General features: G+C 42.3%; 1 protein-coding gene across 1 annotated transcript in view; it reads right to left on the reverse strand.

The window, feature by feature from the left end:
• Positions 1-1,772: 1,772 nt before the first annotated feature.
• Positions 1,773-19,115, reverse strand: part of LGSN (lengsin, lens protein with glutamine synthetase domain) — a 40,024-nt gene continuing 22,681 nt past the window's right edge. The window contains exons 3-4 of the mRNA XM_030558317.1: positions 10,348-10,526; positions 1,773-2,972 (exon numbers count right to left, since the gene is read on the reverse strand). Coding sequence (XP_030414177.1) covers positions 1,773-2,972; positions 10,348-10,526 — 1,379 coding nt within the window. The remainder of the gene's footprint in view (positions 2,973-10,347; positions 10,527-19,115) is intronic.

Consider the following 19,115-nt stretch of genomic DNA (forward strand, 5'->3'; position numbering starts at 1 on the left):
TGCAGTGTTTTTGCTTCCCCAAGTGGCGGGGGTGGGGGGGAGCCATGATCAGTGGCACTTCGGCGGCATCTTTTCTGCCCTGCCACTTCATTCTTCGGCTGCAACCCCCACCGAATTGCCACCGAAGAGCCGGACATGCCGCCCCTGTCCATTGGCCACCCCAAGCACCTGCTTGCTGTGCTGGCGTCTGCAGCCGGCCCTATGCACATCAGAAAGTGGTGATTAGTGGTGTATAAGAGCTTGCTAAATTCAATTTGGGGTTTAAAATAGAGAACAGACACGATATCGAGAGACACATGAGAGGTATGTACAAGAGAGATAATACAGAGAACAAAAGTAACTCCAACCCCTGCCATTTCCAGCACTTTGCTTCTCCCTCACATTATCTCTCACTTGTCCTCAGTCAGTCTCTATTCATGCTACCGCTATCTACTATCCACTGTCTCCTCCCTTTCGACCATCCTCTCTGGTTTTGACAATGACTCTCCCTCCTTCTCTTCTCACAATTTCCCTCTCTTCATCCTTGGTGACTTCAATTTTCACCCTGATGTCCAGTTCAACTCTTTATCCTCTTGCCTCTTTACCATCATCTCCTCATATGATCTTCAATCCTGGATCAACTCCTTCTCTCAGGAAAATTGCCATTCCTCCACGGGTGACATGTGAACTGTCTGTTAGGGGAGGCTAGCCTCCAGCCACTCCCCTTCTGCCCAAGGCCTATCCCCTCCCCATCCCACTGGAGCCAGAGCACCCTCACTGGAGCCATCAGCACCCCCCGCCATAGCTGCCCCCAGCACTGGAGTGCCGGGTTGGTGGTGTGCCCCCAGTGCCAGGCCTGCCCCAGCCAGAGCCCCAGCGGAACAGTGGTGAAGCAGGCAGGAAGTGGCCTGAGGGTGGAGTATGGATGGGGCCACCCTGGACTGTTTGCAGAGGCTCAGCCTCACCTGGCCTGTGATACCCGCTGCCCATGCATTCCTCCAACCTCATCCTTATTGAGTAATATTTTCTCTTGTCCTTTCTACCTGCCATTTCATCTCTATTCACACAGCCTGCTTACCCCCTCCCACTTCCCATCAAGCCACCTGGCCCTTCTGTAATTTCCAACCAATCAATACCCTTAATTTATACATCGCTCTCAGTCCCCTGCTCTTTGCTCTCAACTTCAACCTCTCTGATTCAGATGCTAGTTCCTTCTACTCTACACACTGGCCTCCACCCATGACTCCTTTGCTTTGCTTTTCCACCAAAATGTTCATCATTCTCGTCCTCCACTTTGACATACACTCAGCATCTGATTCCTCAGCTCCACCTTTAAAGCTGCATTGCGCACCTCTGAAGAAAATCTCATAACCATGCAGAAGAGGAAGAAAATGGAAAAATAGGAACAAGATGTTCACTCCTTGCTATTCCTATTTTCTTCCACCTTCCTATTACTTTTCCTTACTTTGAACAACATCCTTTCACCTCCTCTTCTCATCTTTTCTTCAATAGAATCCTTCTTTCTTAAGGTTTTCTTAGAAATTAGAAAAAAAATTAAAAGCCTCTTAGCACTACTTCATGAAAACTAGTTCTCCACTCTGTTGAGTCCACTCATACAGGAACATGCAGTCACCACCTACTATATTACAAAACAAGATGGTGGGGGAAAAAATTAGTAAACATTTATAAATAGTTTTAATTTCCAATTTTTTTCATTAATCTTTAAGCATTTACACAGCATTGCTTCATATTTAATTTTTTCTACGAATTAAACAGGTTTTGTTTAATTGATACTAAATAAAATATTCCAAAAATTTATTCCGTTCAGCATCCGCTTCTTCAGTTTCCAACTCATAATGTTTCACGGCAACAAAGTATCGAATAAAGGTATCACCCAGTGCTTCCCTAAGGCACAAATCTCCCTCAAGTGCAGCAAGAGCATCTTCTAGTTTCAAAGGAATTGCTGCAGGTTTCAGCTGCGCAGTCTTCTGGTTCTCTTCTGACACGTCCTGGAAGCTAAGTTTTCTCTTTACTCCATCCAGGCCTGCAGCAATAGTAGCAGCAAGCACCAGGTAGGGGTTTGCTGAAGCTGAACCTAGCCTGTTATCTATCTGAGTGCCTTTTCCACCATGACACTTAATGTTAAAGGCACAGCTATTATCATTAAATGCCCATTTTGCTGTCACAAATTCTTTTGATTCCTTACTATATTTGGAATAGCGTTTACGGCAGCTGACTGTAGGAGCCATCAGGCAGCTGAGAGCTTCAGAATGTACCAAGAGCCCTGCTAGCCAATTCTTTCCAACATCGGTGAGCGCCTGAACCCCCCAAGCAATAGAAAACAAATTCTTTTGGCCATTGAAATCCCACAGACTATGTGACAGAATCCCCGAATTGTAGAACCCATTCTCTGTGAAAAAACTTGCAATGTAGTTGTATTTTTTTGCTACTTCTTTAATGCCTGTTCTGAAGGTGAAGGCAGTGTCAGCAGCACCTATGCCAAACTCTGGATGAAAAGAGATCTCCATCTGTCCAGGCCAAGTGGAAGAAGAGAAGCTCTCAATGTTGGCACCAGCATGATACATTCCTTCAATGAGTTCCTGAATGAAAAGCTGGTCATAGCTATTGAGTATGCTTGCTGCAGGAAAAGATATTGTCTTTGAATTTACAATCTCAGCAATGCCGTAAATACAAAATTCATAGGTGAAGGCAGAGTGCAATGACAAGCCGTTGTCCTGAAGTTGGCTCAGCTGTTGTTTGGCAATGTGCCTGGGTGAGGTCAATAGAGGGGTTCCCAGTATAGTGAAGGAATCGCATATCACTCTAGCAGTTTGTTCAGTCCATGGTAGAACTCTAAATGTTGATAAATCAGGGCTCAGGAGTATGTCACAATTAAAATTGGTTGCACTTATGTGGTCCACTTCACTGTCCTTAGGATTCAGGGTCAGTTCAAGGTATCCTCTGGGCATGGACACACCATAGATTGCTTTTTCCTAAACAAGGGGGAGAATAATGGATTACTGAGTCTTTGACAGCTGAACTTTAATCATATTTTACATATATAACATAATATGCCCAAATCTTAAGTAAAGATTTTAGCATTTGGCCAATATGGCCTTTTTCCTCAAAAGAATCAAAAAGTGCTCCAGAAACTATAGATTGTATGTTAATCTCCATTATCATGTAGCTACCTCTGGAGGGTGGCAACCAGCTGGTGCATTAAGTGTAAGGAGGGAAAGCATTGAACAAGGTTATATGCAAATCTCTGTTGTGTTTAAGAAATAATAATTAATAATGTCTGTGCAGAACTGACAGGACTTAGAACTCCAGATCTCCACTGTTTTGCCCTGTATCTAGTGCAAAGCAAGTGCAAAACTGGATGTAAAAGTCTGGCACAAGAGAATTTTCCTAACATATTGTTGGCATTTTACATCTACTTTGCACAGATGTAAATGACTGCACAAGGCAGTGGAGAGTCTGGGTTCCCTTTAAACTCCATTACACTCACTTTGTCTACCTCAGATGACAAACAGCTGCACCAGCACTGTCAGGATGGGAACTTGTTAGAGGGAATATAGACTTTTCACACCTGAAGCTTAAATTTATGCTTGGCTGACTTTGCTTAGGTAAAAAATAGGAAGCAGCTTCAAAATGATAAATAATTCTAACACCTTCGTGCCTTCTTTAAACATCATGCAGACAACTGGACCAACAAATTGCTCAAGTTGCCCCTTCATTTCCATAGGTGGCTCCTATTGACATGAATGGGGCAATGCATAAGTCAAATGCAGACAAGACTGATATGGATGGAAATTATAATAACTGTATCTTTGATGAAGAACCTCCAGAAGGTATCTTAGAGCCAGATCTTCAGCTGGTGCAAACTCGTATAGTTCCACTGGAATTATACCAAATTACATCATCTGAAAATCTGGCTTAATACTGTGCTAAGGTTCTGTACTGTGGAAACCCATGCAAGGGCAATACAAATATATTTTTTGTTACCTGTCCTTTTATTTATGTATGAAGAGAGAGAGAACACGAACTACAGCAAGTGAGCCTTTTTAGCATTTTGGAAGCCAGAGAGAGTTTTTATACAGTTTGCCTGTGGGAAGGCCACAGATACTCTGGATTGAAACTAACCCTAAATTTTTAGTGAATCTTCTCCCACTGCCCTGAGAAAGGATCACTATCTAGGTGGATTGACTGACTGGGATGGAACTGTTGAGATTTCAAGACTAAAGTGAATGATTCAACTCTTTCTCCCCAGAAATGGACAGAAGTTTCTTAACTTTTCCCTTTACCAAATATTAAAATTAGCTTTGATTGTAAGCAAATAATACTTACCAAAATTACTGAGAACAGGTAGCTAAGGTAATATATTTTATTGGACCTGGGGACTCTTGCTGGAAGGAACAAGTCTTTAAACTGCACAGAGCTCTTCTATTTCAAACTATATACATTGAGTACAGTATTTTTCCTTTCTTTTTGATAACTAGATAATGTTACTACATGTCAATAACCTAGTCCCAGATTTGGACCTTAGCGTCCAAAATATGGGGGTTAGCATGAAAAACCTCCAAGCTTAGTTACCAGCTTGGACCTGGTACTGCTGCCACCACCCAAAAAATTAGAGTGTTTTGGGGCACTCTGGTCCCCCTGAAACTCTTCCCTGGGGACCCCAAGACCCAAACCCTTGAGTCTCACAACAAAGGGAAGTAAAACTTTTCCCTTCCCTCCTCCAGGTGCTCCTGGAGAGATACACAGAAGCAACCTCCGTGAATGTAAGCAGAGGGAGTCCACCCTCTGTAATTCCAGTCCAGGAAACAAAAGCACTTTCCTCTTCACCCAGTGGGAATGCAAAATCAGGCTAGTAAATCTAACACACACAGACCTCCCCCTGACTTCTTCCTCCCACCAATTCCCTGGTAAGCTGCAGACCCAATTCCCTGAAGTTCCCCACTAAAGAAAAACTCTAACAGGTCTTAAAAGAAAGCTTTATATAAAAAGAAAGAAAAATACATACAAATGGTCTCTCTGTATTAAGGTGACAATACAGGGTCAATTGCTTAAAAGAAATATGAATAAACAGCCTTATTTAAAAAGAATACAATTCAAAGCACTTCAGCAATTATAGACATGTAAATACAAAGGAACATATAAATCCCTATCTGATCTTTGGTACTCACAACTGGGAAACAGAAGATTAGAAAGCAGGAAATAGAAAAACTTCTCATCCAAGAGAGCATACAGGCAGAAGACAAAGAACTCAGACACAAAATTCCCTCCACCGAGTTGAAAAAAATCCTGTTTCCTGATTGGTCTTCTGGTCAGGTGGTTCAGATTACTTCTTTCCAGGTGAAAGAGACGTTAACCCTTAGCTATCTGTTTATGACACGCCCCCCAAATTTCAGACAGTGGGGAAGCTCACTGGCGGCAATTTCCTTTTAGAACTTGAAAATAAACAGATTAATACAACACATGCACCTTTACATATACCACTAAGTATATAACTAACAGACTTCTACATTTTAAGAACACTTTTTAACTACTGAATTCTGGGAAACTCTCATGGTAGAGTGCATCAGCTACTTTGTTAGAAGCTCCTGAGATGTGCTGAATTTGAAAATCAAAATCTTGGAGAGCTAAACTCCAACGAAGAAGTTTTTTGTTGTTCCTCTTGGACATATGAAGCCACTGAAGTGCAGCATGGTCAGTTTGTAGCTGTAACCGCCGTCCCCAAACATATGGGCGTAGCTTTTCCAGGGCGAACACAATGGCATAGCATTCCTTTTTACTTACTGACCAGTGGCTTTCCCTCTCAGACAGTTTCTTGCTGAGAAACACGACAGGATGGAAGTTGTGATCTGTTGCTTCCTGCATGAGAACTGCTCCTATACCACGCTCAGATGCATCCGTGGTTACCAGGAATGGCTTGTCAAAGTTCGGTGCCCTGAGTACAGGGTCAGACATGAGCGTCGCCTTAAGTTGGGTAAAGGCTTTTGACACTGATTAGTCCACTTAACTGCATTTGGCTGGGTCTTTTTGGTCAGGTCGGTCAGTGGGGCAGCGATTTGGCTGTAGTGTGGTACAAATCGCCTGTAGTATCCGGCCAAGCCTAAGAAGGATTGGACCTGTTTCTTTGACCTTGGGACAGGCCACTTTTGGATAGCATCCACCTTGGCCTGTAGGGGGTTTATGGTTCCTCGACCCACCTGGTGCCCCAGGTAAGTCACTCTGTTTTGGCCTATTTGACACTTTTTGGCCTTAACAGTTAGTCCGGCCTGCCTGATGCGCTCAAAGACCTTTTCCAGGTGTAGTAGGTGTTTGGGTCAGGAGTCTGAAAAAATGGCCACATCATCGAGGTAGGCAACTGCAAATTCTCCCAGTCCTGCTAGTAGACCCTCTACCAGCCTCTGGAAGGTGGCGGGTGCATTTCGAAGGCCGAAAGGAAGGACATTGAATTCATACACTCCCGCATGGGTGACGAATGCTGACCTCTCCTTGGCAGGTTCATCTAGCGGTACTTGCCAGTACCCCTTGGTTAAGTCTATTGTAGAGATGAACTGGGCACGTCCCAACTTCTCCAATAGCTCATCGGTGTGTGGCATTGGATAGTTGTCTGGACGAGTTACCGCATTTAGCTTACGGTAGTCCATGCAAAAGCGTATTTCCCCATCTGGTTTGGGTACCGGAACCACTGGAGATGCCCATGCACTGGTAGATGTGCAGATTATACCCATCTGTAGCATGTTTTAGATCTCCCGTTCTATAGCAGCTTGGGCATGAGGAGACACCCGGTAGGGTGGGGTTCTAATGGGGTGAGCATTACCTGTGTCAATGGAGTGGTATGCCCATTCAGTCTGTCCTGGGGTGGCTGAGAACAATGGGGCGAAGCTAGTGCACAGCTCCTTGATTTGTTGCCGCTGCAGACGTTCCAGGGTGGTTGAGAGGTTCACCTGTTCCACGCCACCGTCTTTTTTCCCGTCGTAGTAGACACCGTCAGGCCACTCAGCATCATCTCCCTGGACTGAAAAGTGACAAACCTGTAAGTCTCTGGAATAGAAAGGCTTGAGAGAATTAACATGGTATACTCTGGGCTTTAGTGAGGAATTGGGAAATGCTATGAGGTAGTTCACAGTTCCCAGGCACTCTTGGACCGTGAATGGCCCTTCCCATGATGCTTCCATCTTATGGGCCTGTGGCGCCTTCAAGACCATAACCTGGTCTCCGACCTTGAAGGAATGTTCTCTGGCATGTCTGTCATACCAGGCCTTTTGCTCTTCCTGAGCATTTTTTAGGTTCTCTCTAGCAAGGGCTAAGGAGTGTCGGAGGTTGTTTTGTAGGTTGCTTACAAAGTCCAGAATGTTAGTTCCTAGAGAAGGCGTAAACCCCTCCCATTGCTGCTTCACCAACTGTAATGGCCCCTTAACCTCGTGACCATACACAAGTTCAAACGGTGAAAACCCTAAACTGGGATGTGGTACAGCCCTGTAGGCAAACAGCAACTGCTGCAACACTAGGTCCCAATTATTGGAGAATTCGTTGACGAATTTACGTATGATGGCCCCCAAAGTTCCATTAAACCTTTCCACCAGGCCATTGGTTTGATGGTGGTACGGGGTGGCAACCAAGTGATTCACCCCATGAGTTTCCCACAGTTTTTGCATAGTCCCTGCCAGGAAATTAGATCCTGAATCAGTAAGGATGTCGGAGGGCCAACCTACCCTGGCAAAAATGTCTGTTAGGGCCAGGCACACAGTGTTAGCCCTGGTGTTGCCTAGAGCTACTGCTTTCGGCCATCGGGTAGCAAAGTCCACAAAAGTCAGTATGTACTGCTTTCCTCTGGGTGTCTTTTTTGGGAAAGGACCCAGAATATCCACAGCTACTCGCTGAAATGGGACCTCAATTATGGGGAGTGGCTGAAGAGGGGCCTTGACCTGGTCTTGAGGCTTACCCACTCTTTGGCATACCTCACAAGACCGGACATACTTGGCAACATCCTTGCCCATCCCCTCCCAGTGGAAGGACTTCCCCAACCGGTCCTTGGTTCTGTTCACCCCAGCATGGCCACTGGAATGATCATGGGCTAAGCTTAAGAGCTTCCCCCGGTACTTAGTTGGAACCATCAACTGTTTTTGCAGCTGCCATTCTTCCCGGTGTCCACCAGAAAGAATCTCCTTGTATAAAGTCCTTGGCCTATAACAAACCGGGATCGATTAGAAGAGCTGAGAGGCGGTGGGGTGCTCCGTGCCGCCGCCCAAGCTTTCTGAAGGCTGTCATCTGCTTCCTGCTCAGTCTGGAACTGTTGCCACCATGTCATAACCTAGTCCCAGATTTGGACCTTAGCGTCCAAAATATGGGGGTTAGCATGAAAAACCTCCAAGCTTAGTTACCAGCTTGGACCTGGTACTGCTGCCACCACCCAAAAAATTAGAGTGTTTTGGGGCACTCTGGTCCCCCCGAAACCCTTCCCTGGGGACCCCAAGACCCAAACCCTTGAGTCTCACAACAAAGGGAAATAAAACTTTTCCCTTTCCCCCTCCAGGTGCTCCTGGAGAGATACACAGAAGCAACCTCCGTGAATGTAAGCAGAGGGAGTCCACCCTCTGTAATTCCAGTCCAGGAAACAAAAGCACTTTCCTCTTCACCCAGAGGGAATGCAAAATCAGGCTAGTAAATCTAACACACACAGACCTCCCCCTTACTTCTTCCTCCCACCAATTCCCTGGTGAGCTGCAGACCCAATTCCCTGAAGTTCCCCACTAAAGAAAAACTCCAACAGGTCTTAAAAGAAAGCTTTATATAAAAAGAAAGAAAAATACATACAAATGGTCTCTCTGTATTAAGGTGACAAATACAGGGTCAATTGCTTAAAAGAAATATGAATAAACAGCCTTATTTAAAAAGAATACAATTCAAAGCACTTCAGCAATTATAGACATGTAAATACAAAAGAACATATAAATCCCTATCTGATCTTTGGTACTCACAACTGGGAAACAGAAGATTAGAAAGCAGGAAATAGAAAAACTTCTCATCCGAGAGAGCATACAGGCAGAAGACAAAGAACTCAGACACAAAATTCCCTCCACCCAGAGTTGAAAAAAATCCTGTTTCCTGATTGGTCTTCTGGTCAGGTGGTTCAGATTACTTCTTTCCAGGTGAAAGAGACGTTAACCCTTAGCTATCTGTTTATGACACTACAGTAGTCACAAAATTCCCTAGATAGTCCCTATACTGTGTGGTGTCATCCCATCACTTGTACTAAGCAATAGGATGATCATCATGGTAAGGTTATCTATTTATCAAAGGAACACTGAAAAATTGTTGAGGGTGAGCACTTTACAGCCCCATTTATAAAAAACTACATGATTTCTCTTGAAATTTAAAAGTTTTTTCTATTTTTAAAATACTTGAGGATTTACATGGAGGTCCATGAATAATGTGAGTGCAACAGATAACTTTGAATAACCCGAGATGGGCACCTATATTGTGAGTTAATGATTGAAAAAGATGGTGTTATTACCCACCACCTCTCAAAAGCATTAAGCTAACTGAAAAAAGTTTTTCTGCTAACATCATATAACATCAAGAGTAAATTGTATCTAAGTGCTAGAGTTAAAAGTTTGTAGCATAATCTAAAAGCAAAATAATGAGAAAATGGTTTTAGCTTCAAAAGATTCTTGAAATGAAAGCATTCAATTTTCTGTCATGTTATCTTTTTTGTGATTGCTCAGTAGACTGAAATATTCATAGCAATATGAGAGTGAAAATACAACATTAATCACCCATGTTAAGGATCAGAGGGAAAAAAAGCTTAAAGGTCAGGATATATATACATGCTATCAAGAGCTTCATAATTTGACTCCTGTGTGACTCCTATATTCTGTTTCAGTATAGGAAATATTACTAAGCAATCATGCAGTCTATAATATTTTCTTATATGATGTGATGGTTGAAAAGAGAATACTTCATAACTGAGATGATTTTCATCTAATCATTTTTGTTTGTTTTGATATTTTCTCTTGGGTCTCATCTTGCAATCTACTAATGTCAAGTAAAACAGAATCTTTATAATTGTGGTGAATGTGAAAAGATAATTCTGCAGAGGGAGATTATTGGATGTGGAAAGTACTGAAAATTACCATCTTAATTAGATTTGTATTTCTGCAGGGCAGAGAAATGATGCTTCAGGGTAATGAGAAAAGCCCAAATCCTTGGGGAGTACTAATCGGGATGGGAGAAGGAGAGAATATTTGATTTGTTGCAGGCTTAAATTGGTGCACACATTAGGAGGCAATGTATCAGAGACATAAGGGCAGGGCCATGAGAGCTCATAAGAATATGAGAGGTGGAAAAACTTACATGAAAAAAGCGAGAAGGAATGCTCTTGAATCTTGACACTCCATGCAGGTCAGTTGCTTCAAATCTGACAAACTGAATATTTTCTCTGGCCATCTGTTGTTTAATGTGTTCAATAAGCGAGACCAGACAAAGGGAAGATTGACTTCCAGGGTTGTTTACGTCAGGCTCTCTGCTGTGATCTTTAAAATAAAGAGCAGTGTTCATGTCAGACAAACTTAATAATGCTGTCATTGCAAGCTGTTTCACTAAAAAGCACCAGCGTGACAAAATGTGTTATAATAGGGTGGCCAATCCTCAGGATTGTCCTGGAGTCTCCAGGAATTAAACATTAATCTTTTTAATTAAAGTTTATGTCATGTGATTAAATCTCCAGGAATATGTCCAACCAAAACTGGCAACCCTTGATAGAAACTTGACTTTTTTTCTTTCGACTATGACTTACTTACTGCAAAAACAAATGGGAAGAAGGTTTGCCACTCACAAACATTTTGGAAGAGGACAGTCTAGATAATGATGTCCACTTTTGTCCTGGAGAACCAGTACAATGACTGTTATTTTCTGCAAGTGTTTTACAAAACCACTTGCACAGTCTCTGTGCATAGTCTGATAGTCATGGGGGAGTATATGCTGCAGTAGAAAATATCTAAGGGAGGAGCCTATTAATCTAGTGGGGGCGATTTTCAATAGCACAAAAGACAGCCAGATACCTAACTCCCATTGAAAGTCAATGGAAGTTAGGTGCTTTACTTCCACTTGTGACCTTGAAAATCACCTACCTGTTGCCCTTCCCACCCCAACAATCATGCATAAGTCTGGGATTGTAAAGAGAAGACATCAGTTGTCTTCTAGCGCCTTCCAAATAAAGTAGGATTCTGAGGTGGCCTGTAATCTCCCCTGCCACAGAGAGAAGAACTGTGAAGGCAGGGTCTCTAGATTTGCCACCTCTCCCTGGAGATAGTACTGGGCCTCATTCTCCACTCTGTTACACCTGCTCTGTGCCTGTGTAATCCTATTGAAATTAATGGTGTTAAACTCATAAATAACTGGTGGAGCAGAGAATCAAGGCTAGTAGCTTACTCTAACAGATGTCCTGATCCCTGCCAACTGGCTTCCAATTCCACTCTTAAGTACTATTATTATTATTCTGTATTTAAGTTAAATTTTATAAACTGTGACCTTCATTTGGAACTAAAGTGTAACTGAGAACAGAATTAGATGCTAAGGCTTCAGTAGTGTTAGAAAAGACTGTTGCATGTCCGAAGGAGAGATTATTTTGAAAGTCCAAAGAGATGACAGCAGCCATCACAACCACAGACTGCTCCAAGCCTTCAGATATCAGTGGATCAACTTTCAATCAGTTTCTGATTGGAAAGCAGCAAGTATCATTATTATTTGTATTACCACAGGGCCAGGAGCCCTCACCGGGGACTAGGACCCCACTGTGTGAGGTGCTACATTAGCAGACATAAGTATTGTGGGCATGTGGTGAGTAAAATTAAAAGGGAAGCGATATGTTTTATTGGAGTATGTGGGAGAAAGGCAACCAAACACATAGACAGGTGGTTAAACAAAAATAAAAATGGTAGAAAAAAATAAAATAATAAGAATGAAGGGGAGGAAAAATAGTAATAAATATGTTCCATCTTTTTCCCCTCATGCTGTCTTTGCGTTTTTTGTGTATTTCAATTGTAAGCCCTTTAAGGATGTGACTTATCTTTACTCTGACTTTTAGGAATTGTAGGGAATAGGAATAGGGTAGTATTTCTTTAATTAATTTCTGAATTCTATAATGACAGTCAGCATATTTGATTATTTAGGAGCTGTCAGAACCTCACTAGAACAGAAGTATGTGTTGTAAGAAGGCTTGCATGTTCTGTATGTTCAGTAAAGAGTTAATCGGACCCCACATTTCTGGTTTCTTTGTATAATGTTTGTTGTGTAAAGAGCAAAAGTCGCAAACAGGCAGCTAGAACATTTTTGGATTCTTAATAAATAAAAAAATGATGGAGACAGTAATCTCTCACAACCAATTTCCATTATAAACCCTATTTTATTATCCTATAATTTTGCCTTGGAACATAGATTTTTACTGAAACTCATTAGTTTTGACTTCTGTGTGAGCATCAGCACACACCATGCATTTATTATCATGTTATTCCATATTGGGTGGTCGTAACTTAAAAAGAACATTAGGGTCTTTCTATACATGACAGCTAAAACAGTCTCCTTTTAACTCAAGTAGTAGAAACCCATTATTATTATTATTTGGGGGGGATTGTTTTGTTTTGGTTTTCTGGCTGTAGGAACAAGGATCTAGCTCTGGTTCTATCGGTGTGGTTTTATCCCGCAGACATGGTAGGTTCTCACTAGTTAGGGTTCAAATATTAGTTACAAGGCTGAGTTTTGTTCTTTTTATGGCTCATAAAATGGTGGGGGGGAGGGAATCTTCTTTCTCTCATATTTTTCTGATAAACTTTAACTGACAATTAGAATGTTTCCTGAATATTTGGTTTCAACTCCATAAACACTTTTTGAGATTCAGATTTTAAAATGGCTCCTGTCTGAAATCTTGTATGTCACACATAATAAACACTTGTCAGGGATAACTATGTGTGTAATTCATAACAATGTAATAAATTTAACTTTGATCCAAAATAAATATTATTCTTTCTTCTGTAATCCCAAAATATAAACACAACTTAAAACCAATCTGAAAAAGAAACAGATATACCGTACGTACACTGATATATAAAACAGCTTCAAATGCAAAGCCTCGTACATATGTAATTTTACCATAAATTAACACTTAGACACTTTCCCAATTGAATATAACATAACAGAGCTCAAAAACAACAGCTAAAAGTTCTTCACCACTAGTATATATTAGTTACTGAAATTATATGTAACTGAAGTTTCTCAATTGACTTAAATGGGTTTGGATCAAACCTCATATGATCAATTTAACTTTTATTATGTCCCTTAACTACTCATTTTCTTCCTTTGAATTGCTTGGATATTATAAATGATATGACACATAAGAACACTGTTGTTTAGCAATCTTAATTGGATTTCATATTGAAGGACTTTTTTGTTTTTGAATAATTAATAAATAATAAATAACAATAATCCTCCTTCTCCCAAAGTATATTGTCTTTCTATGTATTTTGTAAAGGAACATGTATAATTTTCTCTGTTCGCTATATGTAAGAAATAATGGGCATAATTTCGGTAGGTCTGGTTTGACATCAGTAACTTGCCTTATTTCTTAGTGGACATGATACCACTATATAATGCTTTCCTCAGGAGCCAAAAAATCTTACTGTGTTATAGGTGAAACTGCATTATATCAAACTTACTTTGATCTGCCAGACTGCGCAGCCCCCCCCAACCCTGGCGCACTGCTTTACTGCGTTATATCCAAATTTGTGTTATATCGGTGCACGTTATATAGGGATAGAGGTGTAATTAAATTAAAGGAATTTTGGATTTCCCTTGTAAATTTGATTCCTTAAAAAAGCAAATGCGTACATATTGGGCAATTTTTATGACGCAAAACCACATTTTTTCACGTGTATAACGAATCAGTAGTGTATAGAAAGCATTCACTACTTAGTTTTTACCTAGTCCTTGTTCAGGCAAAACACCTCCCACTGAAGAGAAAACAGAGTAGGGACTTCGTAATTTGGCCTATTAAATATGCAACCCCAGTCCCCGTGCTATTGGCTTTGCAATCACTACAAAATATTTCTAAGAAAATTCTACTGCCTAATCAATTAACATCAAGAAAGGCTTGCCTTTCTTATCCAAATCATTAGTATTGGACATCAAGTAGGATGAAAGGATTTGAACATATCAGTTGCACATGCGCCTGGAGTGGATGGTTGGTGTTGGATTTATTTTTTTTATAGTGATCGAGAAGCACCTTGCCAGAAGACAAAGCCTACATCCAGTGTCAGTGAGTCATTCGCTGGTTGTTCAAAGGAATTTCTGTCCCATGTTTGCTAATTAAACCACATTACATCTAAGTGAACAATTTGTTAGCTCTTAAGCAGTTAAATGCTGGACAAATGAACAGAAGAGGAGGCACACTTTACTACATGTTGCATAGGAACGTAGCAAGGATAAAGAAAAGCTGACCTAACAAATGTACTGATATTGAAAATTCTGTTGGGTAATATGATATCAAGAAAATCTGATATAAAATTAATGATCTTTTTTCTTTACATGATCTTAAGTAGAAATATAGGCTTAGGGAAATAAAAATAAATCATAGACTACACTTGTCAGACCACTTCAGATTAGTGATTCGTCTAGTCCAGTATCTGTTCTCTGACAGTACCCAGTACCAAATGCTTCAAAGGAAGTTGTGAAAAATCCTTCAGGAGGTAGTTAATCTGCATGGAGGGAAAGTTGCTTCCTAATACCTGTTACTTTGAGGTTGTTTTATGGTCTGAAGCATGATTGTTAATATCCCTTCCAAACTTTTGGGGGGGTTGTTTTACTTTTTCTTTTTAAACCTTAGTATTGTTCTTGTTATCCATATGAAAGTTAAATCCTGCTAAACTCTTGGCCGCAACTATATCCAGTGACAATGAGTTCCACAAACAAATTGTGCTTTGTGTGGGGAAAAAGTAATTTTGCATTCTATGAAAAAAAGTATTTTCTTTTTAGTTTGTTGCCTCATTTTCATTAAATGTCCTTTCTCATTTTACGCAAGATAGATTAGGTGTTCCTATTCAAACCTCTCTAAACCATTTTGTACATCTTTATCCCCTTGTCTCCTCTCTAAAGTAAATGGTTTCCCTGTCTTTTGAATCTCTCTTCAAATGAGACTTTTTTCCTGCCATTAATTATTCTTATTTCCATTCTCTGAATGCCCTCTTTTCTTTGCCCTACACTCTTTTTACCAAACAGGACCCAGATTGTAATTGAAGTAGTGTTATTGATTTGTGTAATCACTAGACCCAGTTTAAATTTCTGTTTTTCTATGAGAATTTTTTTTTTATTAAATAGGAATTTTTAGAAAAAAATTCAGGGTTTTGATTGTTGAAAACTGAAAACAAAAATGTTTTGAGGTTTTCAGTTTTTCAACAAATAATTTGCACTGCTCTGACACCTTAATGGGTTCTAAATTAACTACAAAACTCAGGAAAAAGTAGGAACCTCATTGTGAATAACTCAGTGAAAACCTCTACTCCATGTGCAGCAGCAGTCACAAATGAAAACGAAATGTTAGGAGACTTAAAGAATGGAAATATTGAAAATATGTCATTATTAGAACGTATCAGCAAAAGATCCCCCACCCCACCCTCATGGAAGTTGATAGTGTCTTGGAGAACCAAGATTACAGTATAGCATAGTACTATATAATGAACAAAGAGGAAGATAAGGTCCTGATCAGAGTTTTTGCTCTCTAAACTGAAAAACAGGCTCAAACTTTAGAGAGAGCTTGAAGGAAGAAATGTCAGAATTTGTACGTGTCCCGAACAGGAGGGAAAAGGAGAAGGACCTAAGTGACAAGGAGTATAATGGTTTCCTCAACAAAGAGGAGCTGAGTTTTGACCATATAAGTTAAAGATGACAACAAGACATTGAGGAAGAGATGTCAGAGAAACAGGCTAAGATACATATTGGTTGAAGGGAGACATGTCATTGATCCAAAGGTTGGATTTCTAAATCATCAACACAGGGAAGCCATGTGAACAGATCAGATGACACAGGATGGAGAGAGATGAAGATTGGGCCAAGAACATAGTCCTGAGGAACCCCCACAATAAGAATGTTGGTGTCACTCTGGCATAACCCAAGGTAACTCGGAAAGGTGATAGACCACAAGTGTCAATGAAGCCCTTCTGCTGTAGGCCTTAATGAACCAATGTTCCTCCATGTTAAACACTTTGTGTAACCTAGTGTAACCTAATGTACTAATAGCTGCAAAAATGTAGTATTAGCAGTTAGCTTTTGATTGTAATAGCCAGTTCTCTGCTGTAACACATTGAAGCTAGGCTAGAGCACCTTCAAGGTCGTTTTAAGATACTGTATACATGTCTCAGCAGCAGAGAGGGGGAAGTCAAAAGATTGACTGAAAAAGGATACTGCAGCTGGATGGGAAAGTACAGGGGAGTGAAAGATCAGCTAGTCAGCAAGAAAGTTTTGTAGTAAACAACTGGGATATAAAAGGAAGAAACTGCTTGTTTTAGGTGTGCAGGATCTGAGATTGTTATTTCTCCCTGGCACCTTATTTGAGCTCAAATAAATTTGGTTGTTTGCTTCTCCACCCTAGTGTGTTTATTGGCGCTTAAGCACTCTAGGCAACGAACCACTGTTGCTTGCCTCTGGCACTGCAGTGTCTGCAACAAGAAGATACGCTAAAGTAATGGTAGGAGAGGTAGGTCATATGAAGACTACAGAACAACCTCTGTGGCTGCCCAAGCATGCATGGCAGAATCATTATTATCAGTGCTTTTCAAGCTATATATGAATCAAGGCTGGGTAGGACTTTTGTAACCAACAGCAAGCTCCAGCTTCAATTGAAGTTAATGGCAAAACTCCTTAACATCAATGGGAGTAAGTCTACAATGCTAAATACTTTTGATATTTCAATCCTTAATTTAAGTACTAGATAGAAGTCTTTGTGAGTGATTTGTTACTTAGTGTCTTACATAGTAATAAATGACTTAATATAAGGTCATATATTAAAGAAGAAAAAACATTTGCAGAGCTGACAAACTCCATACTTTAATAATTCATGTATTCAGTCATCTGTTTTACATAATTTTTATTGAAGTGGGAAATTAGCAGAGGAACTTTTAGTAAATGTAAGCATTTTTTAATTTCTTAGGGCAGTATTTTTAGGCATTTTTACATAATTGTATGAAGGGCTCAATCCTCCATAGGCAGCAGGTTATATACGTTTGTGGTGCTCGGGCACCAGGAATATTCTGGGAGCCCTGCTCCAGCAATATTTGGTGCTGAGTCTCTCCCCCGGCACTGCCTGCATCGGGCCCCGGCCCCTGCCTGCCACCCCTCCCCCTGCTCGTTCTCCCACCGCTGCGTCCCTGCTTGAACAAAAGTGGTGGGTGCCTCTCCGGTGCCTGCTTGTGCTGCCGGAGTAGCACATTCCTACGTCGAGCGGCTCCCGGCAGAACTGCTGTCTGCCGCCCCAGGGTCCTAGTGCCTGCCATTCACTAATGTCAAGGCAGGCTGCCCTTAACCTGCCCTTCTGCCCTAGCCCTAAGCCTCTACAACACCATCCCCAGCCAGAGCCCTCATCCCCCTGCATCCTAATCCTCTGCCCCAGCCCTGAGCCCCCTCCTGCATCATGAATCCCTCATCCTCAGCCCCAACCCTCATCCCCCCGCACCCTAATCCTCTGCCCCAGCTCTGAGCCCCCCTGCATCATGAACCCCTCATCCTCATCCCCACAGCCCTCACCCCACACCCCAACCCTCTGCCCTAGCCCTGAGCCCCCTCCTGCATCATGAACCCCTCAGCACCAATCAGAGCCTTCATCCTCCCCACACCCTAATCCTCTGCCCCAGCCTTGAGCACCCTCCTGCATCATGAATCACTCATCCCCAGCCACAGCCCTCATCCCCCTGCACCCTAATCCTCTGCCCTAGCCCTGAGCCCCCTCCTGCATCATGAATCCCTCATCCTCAGCCCCACAGCCCTCATACCTGAACTCTCTCCTATCCCCAAACTCCCTCCCAGAGCGTGCACCCCTCACCCCTTCCTACACCCCCACCCTCAGCCCAGAGCCTGCACTCAGACTCCATCCCAAAGCCTGCACCCCTCACCTCCTCCTGCACACCCATCTCCTGCCCCACCCCAAAGCCTGAACCCTGCACCCTTCCTGCACCCTAATCCCCAGCCCAGGACTTTCACCTCAGACCTCCCCCTGAAAAAACCTCCTCCCAGAGCCTTAGGCAGGTGGGGCGGAGTTGGGGCAGGGCCGTCCTTAGCCATAGGCAGAACAGGCAGCTGCCTAGGGCACCACTAGGTCTTGGGAGCCTGGACAGACGGGAAGCAGTGGAGCATGTAAGAGCAGAGCTGCTGGATCCTAGAGAGAGATGAATACAGCACAGTCTGAGGGAGCAGATTGGCTGCTGGGGGTCTCTGGGAAGGGATGAGGGAAGGAACTCACCTGTAGGGTGACCAGATGTCCTGATTTTATAGGGCCAGTCCCGATTTTGGGATCTTTTTCTTATATAGGCTCCTATTCCCCCCGACTCCCATCCCAGTTTTTCACACTTGCTGTCTGGTCACCCTAGCTGGTGGTAATTGGTACCTATATAAGACAAAGCCCCAAAGATCGGGACTGCCCCTATAAAATCAGAACATCTGGATCTGGACACCCTAGCTGGAAAGCACTCCTTTCCCCTCGGCTGGCACTGATCCATCTAATCCGGGGGGAGCTGCACAGGGCAGGATGAGCTGCTGTGCCTTCATGGGTGCCCTTTGACTGAGATCAGATGCTGTGTTAACTTCACCATGGTTAGTAGGGCTGGTGGTGGTGCCCATTGGCATGTGATCGGACCTGAGGGTTTGCTGCTGCTGTTGCCACTCTGCACCCCAAGAGGTGGATTTTGGGGTCCTGCAGTTTTCCAGCTATCTCCTCCTCTACTGCAGCTGTTGGACCAGCAGGCTAGGGGCGGGGGTGAGCCAAGCATGAAAGCAGTACTGTGTTTCCATTGAGATTGTCGTTTAACAAATTTGTCCCCAAAAACGCTTGCTAACAATCCTGAATTCAATTTCAATATTTTTTT

The sequence above is a fragment of the Gopherus evgoodei genome, chromosome 3 (assembly GCF_007399415.2).
Source record: "Gopherus evgoodei ecotype Sinaloan lineage chromosome 3, rGopEvg1_v1.p, whole genome shotgun sequence".
Lineage (NCBI taxonomy): Eukaryota > Metazoa > Chordata > Testudines > Testudinidae > Gopherus > Gopherus evgoodei.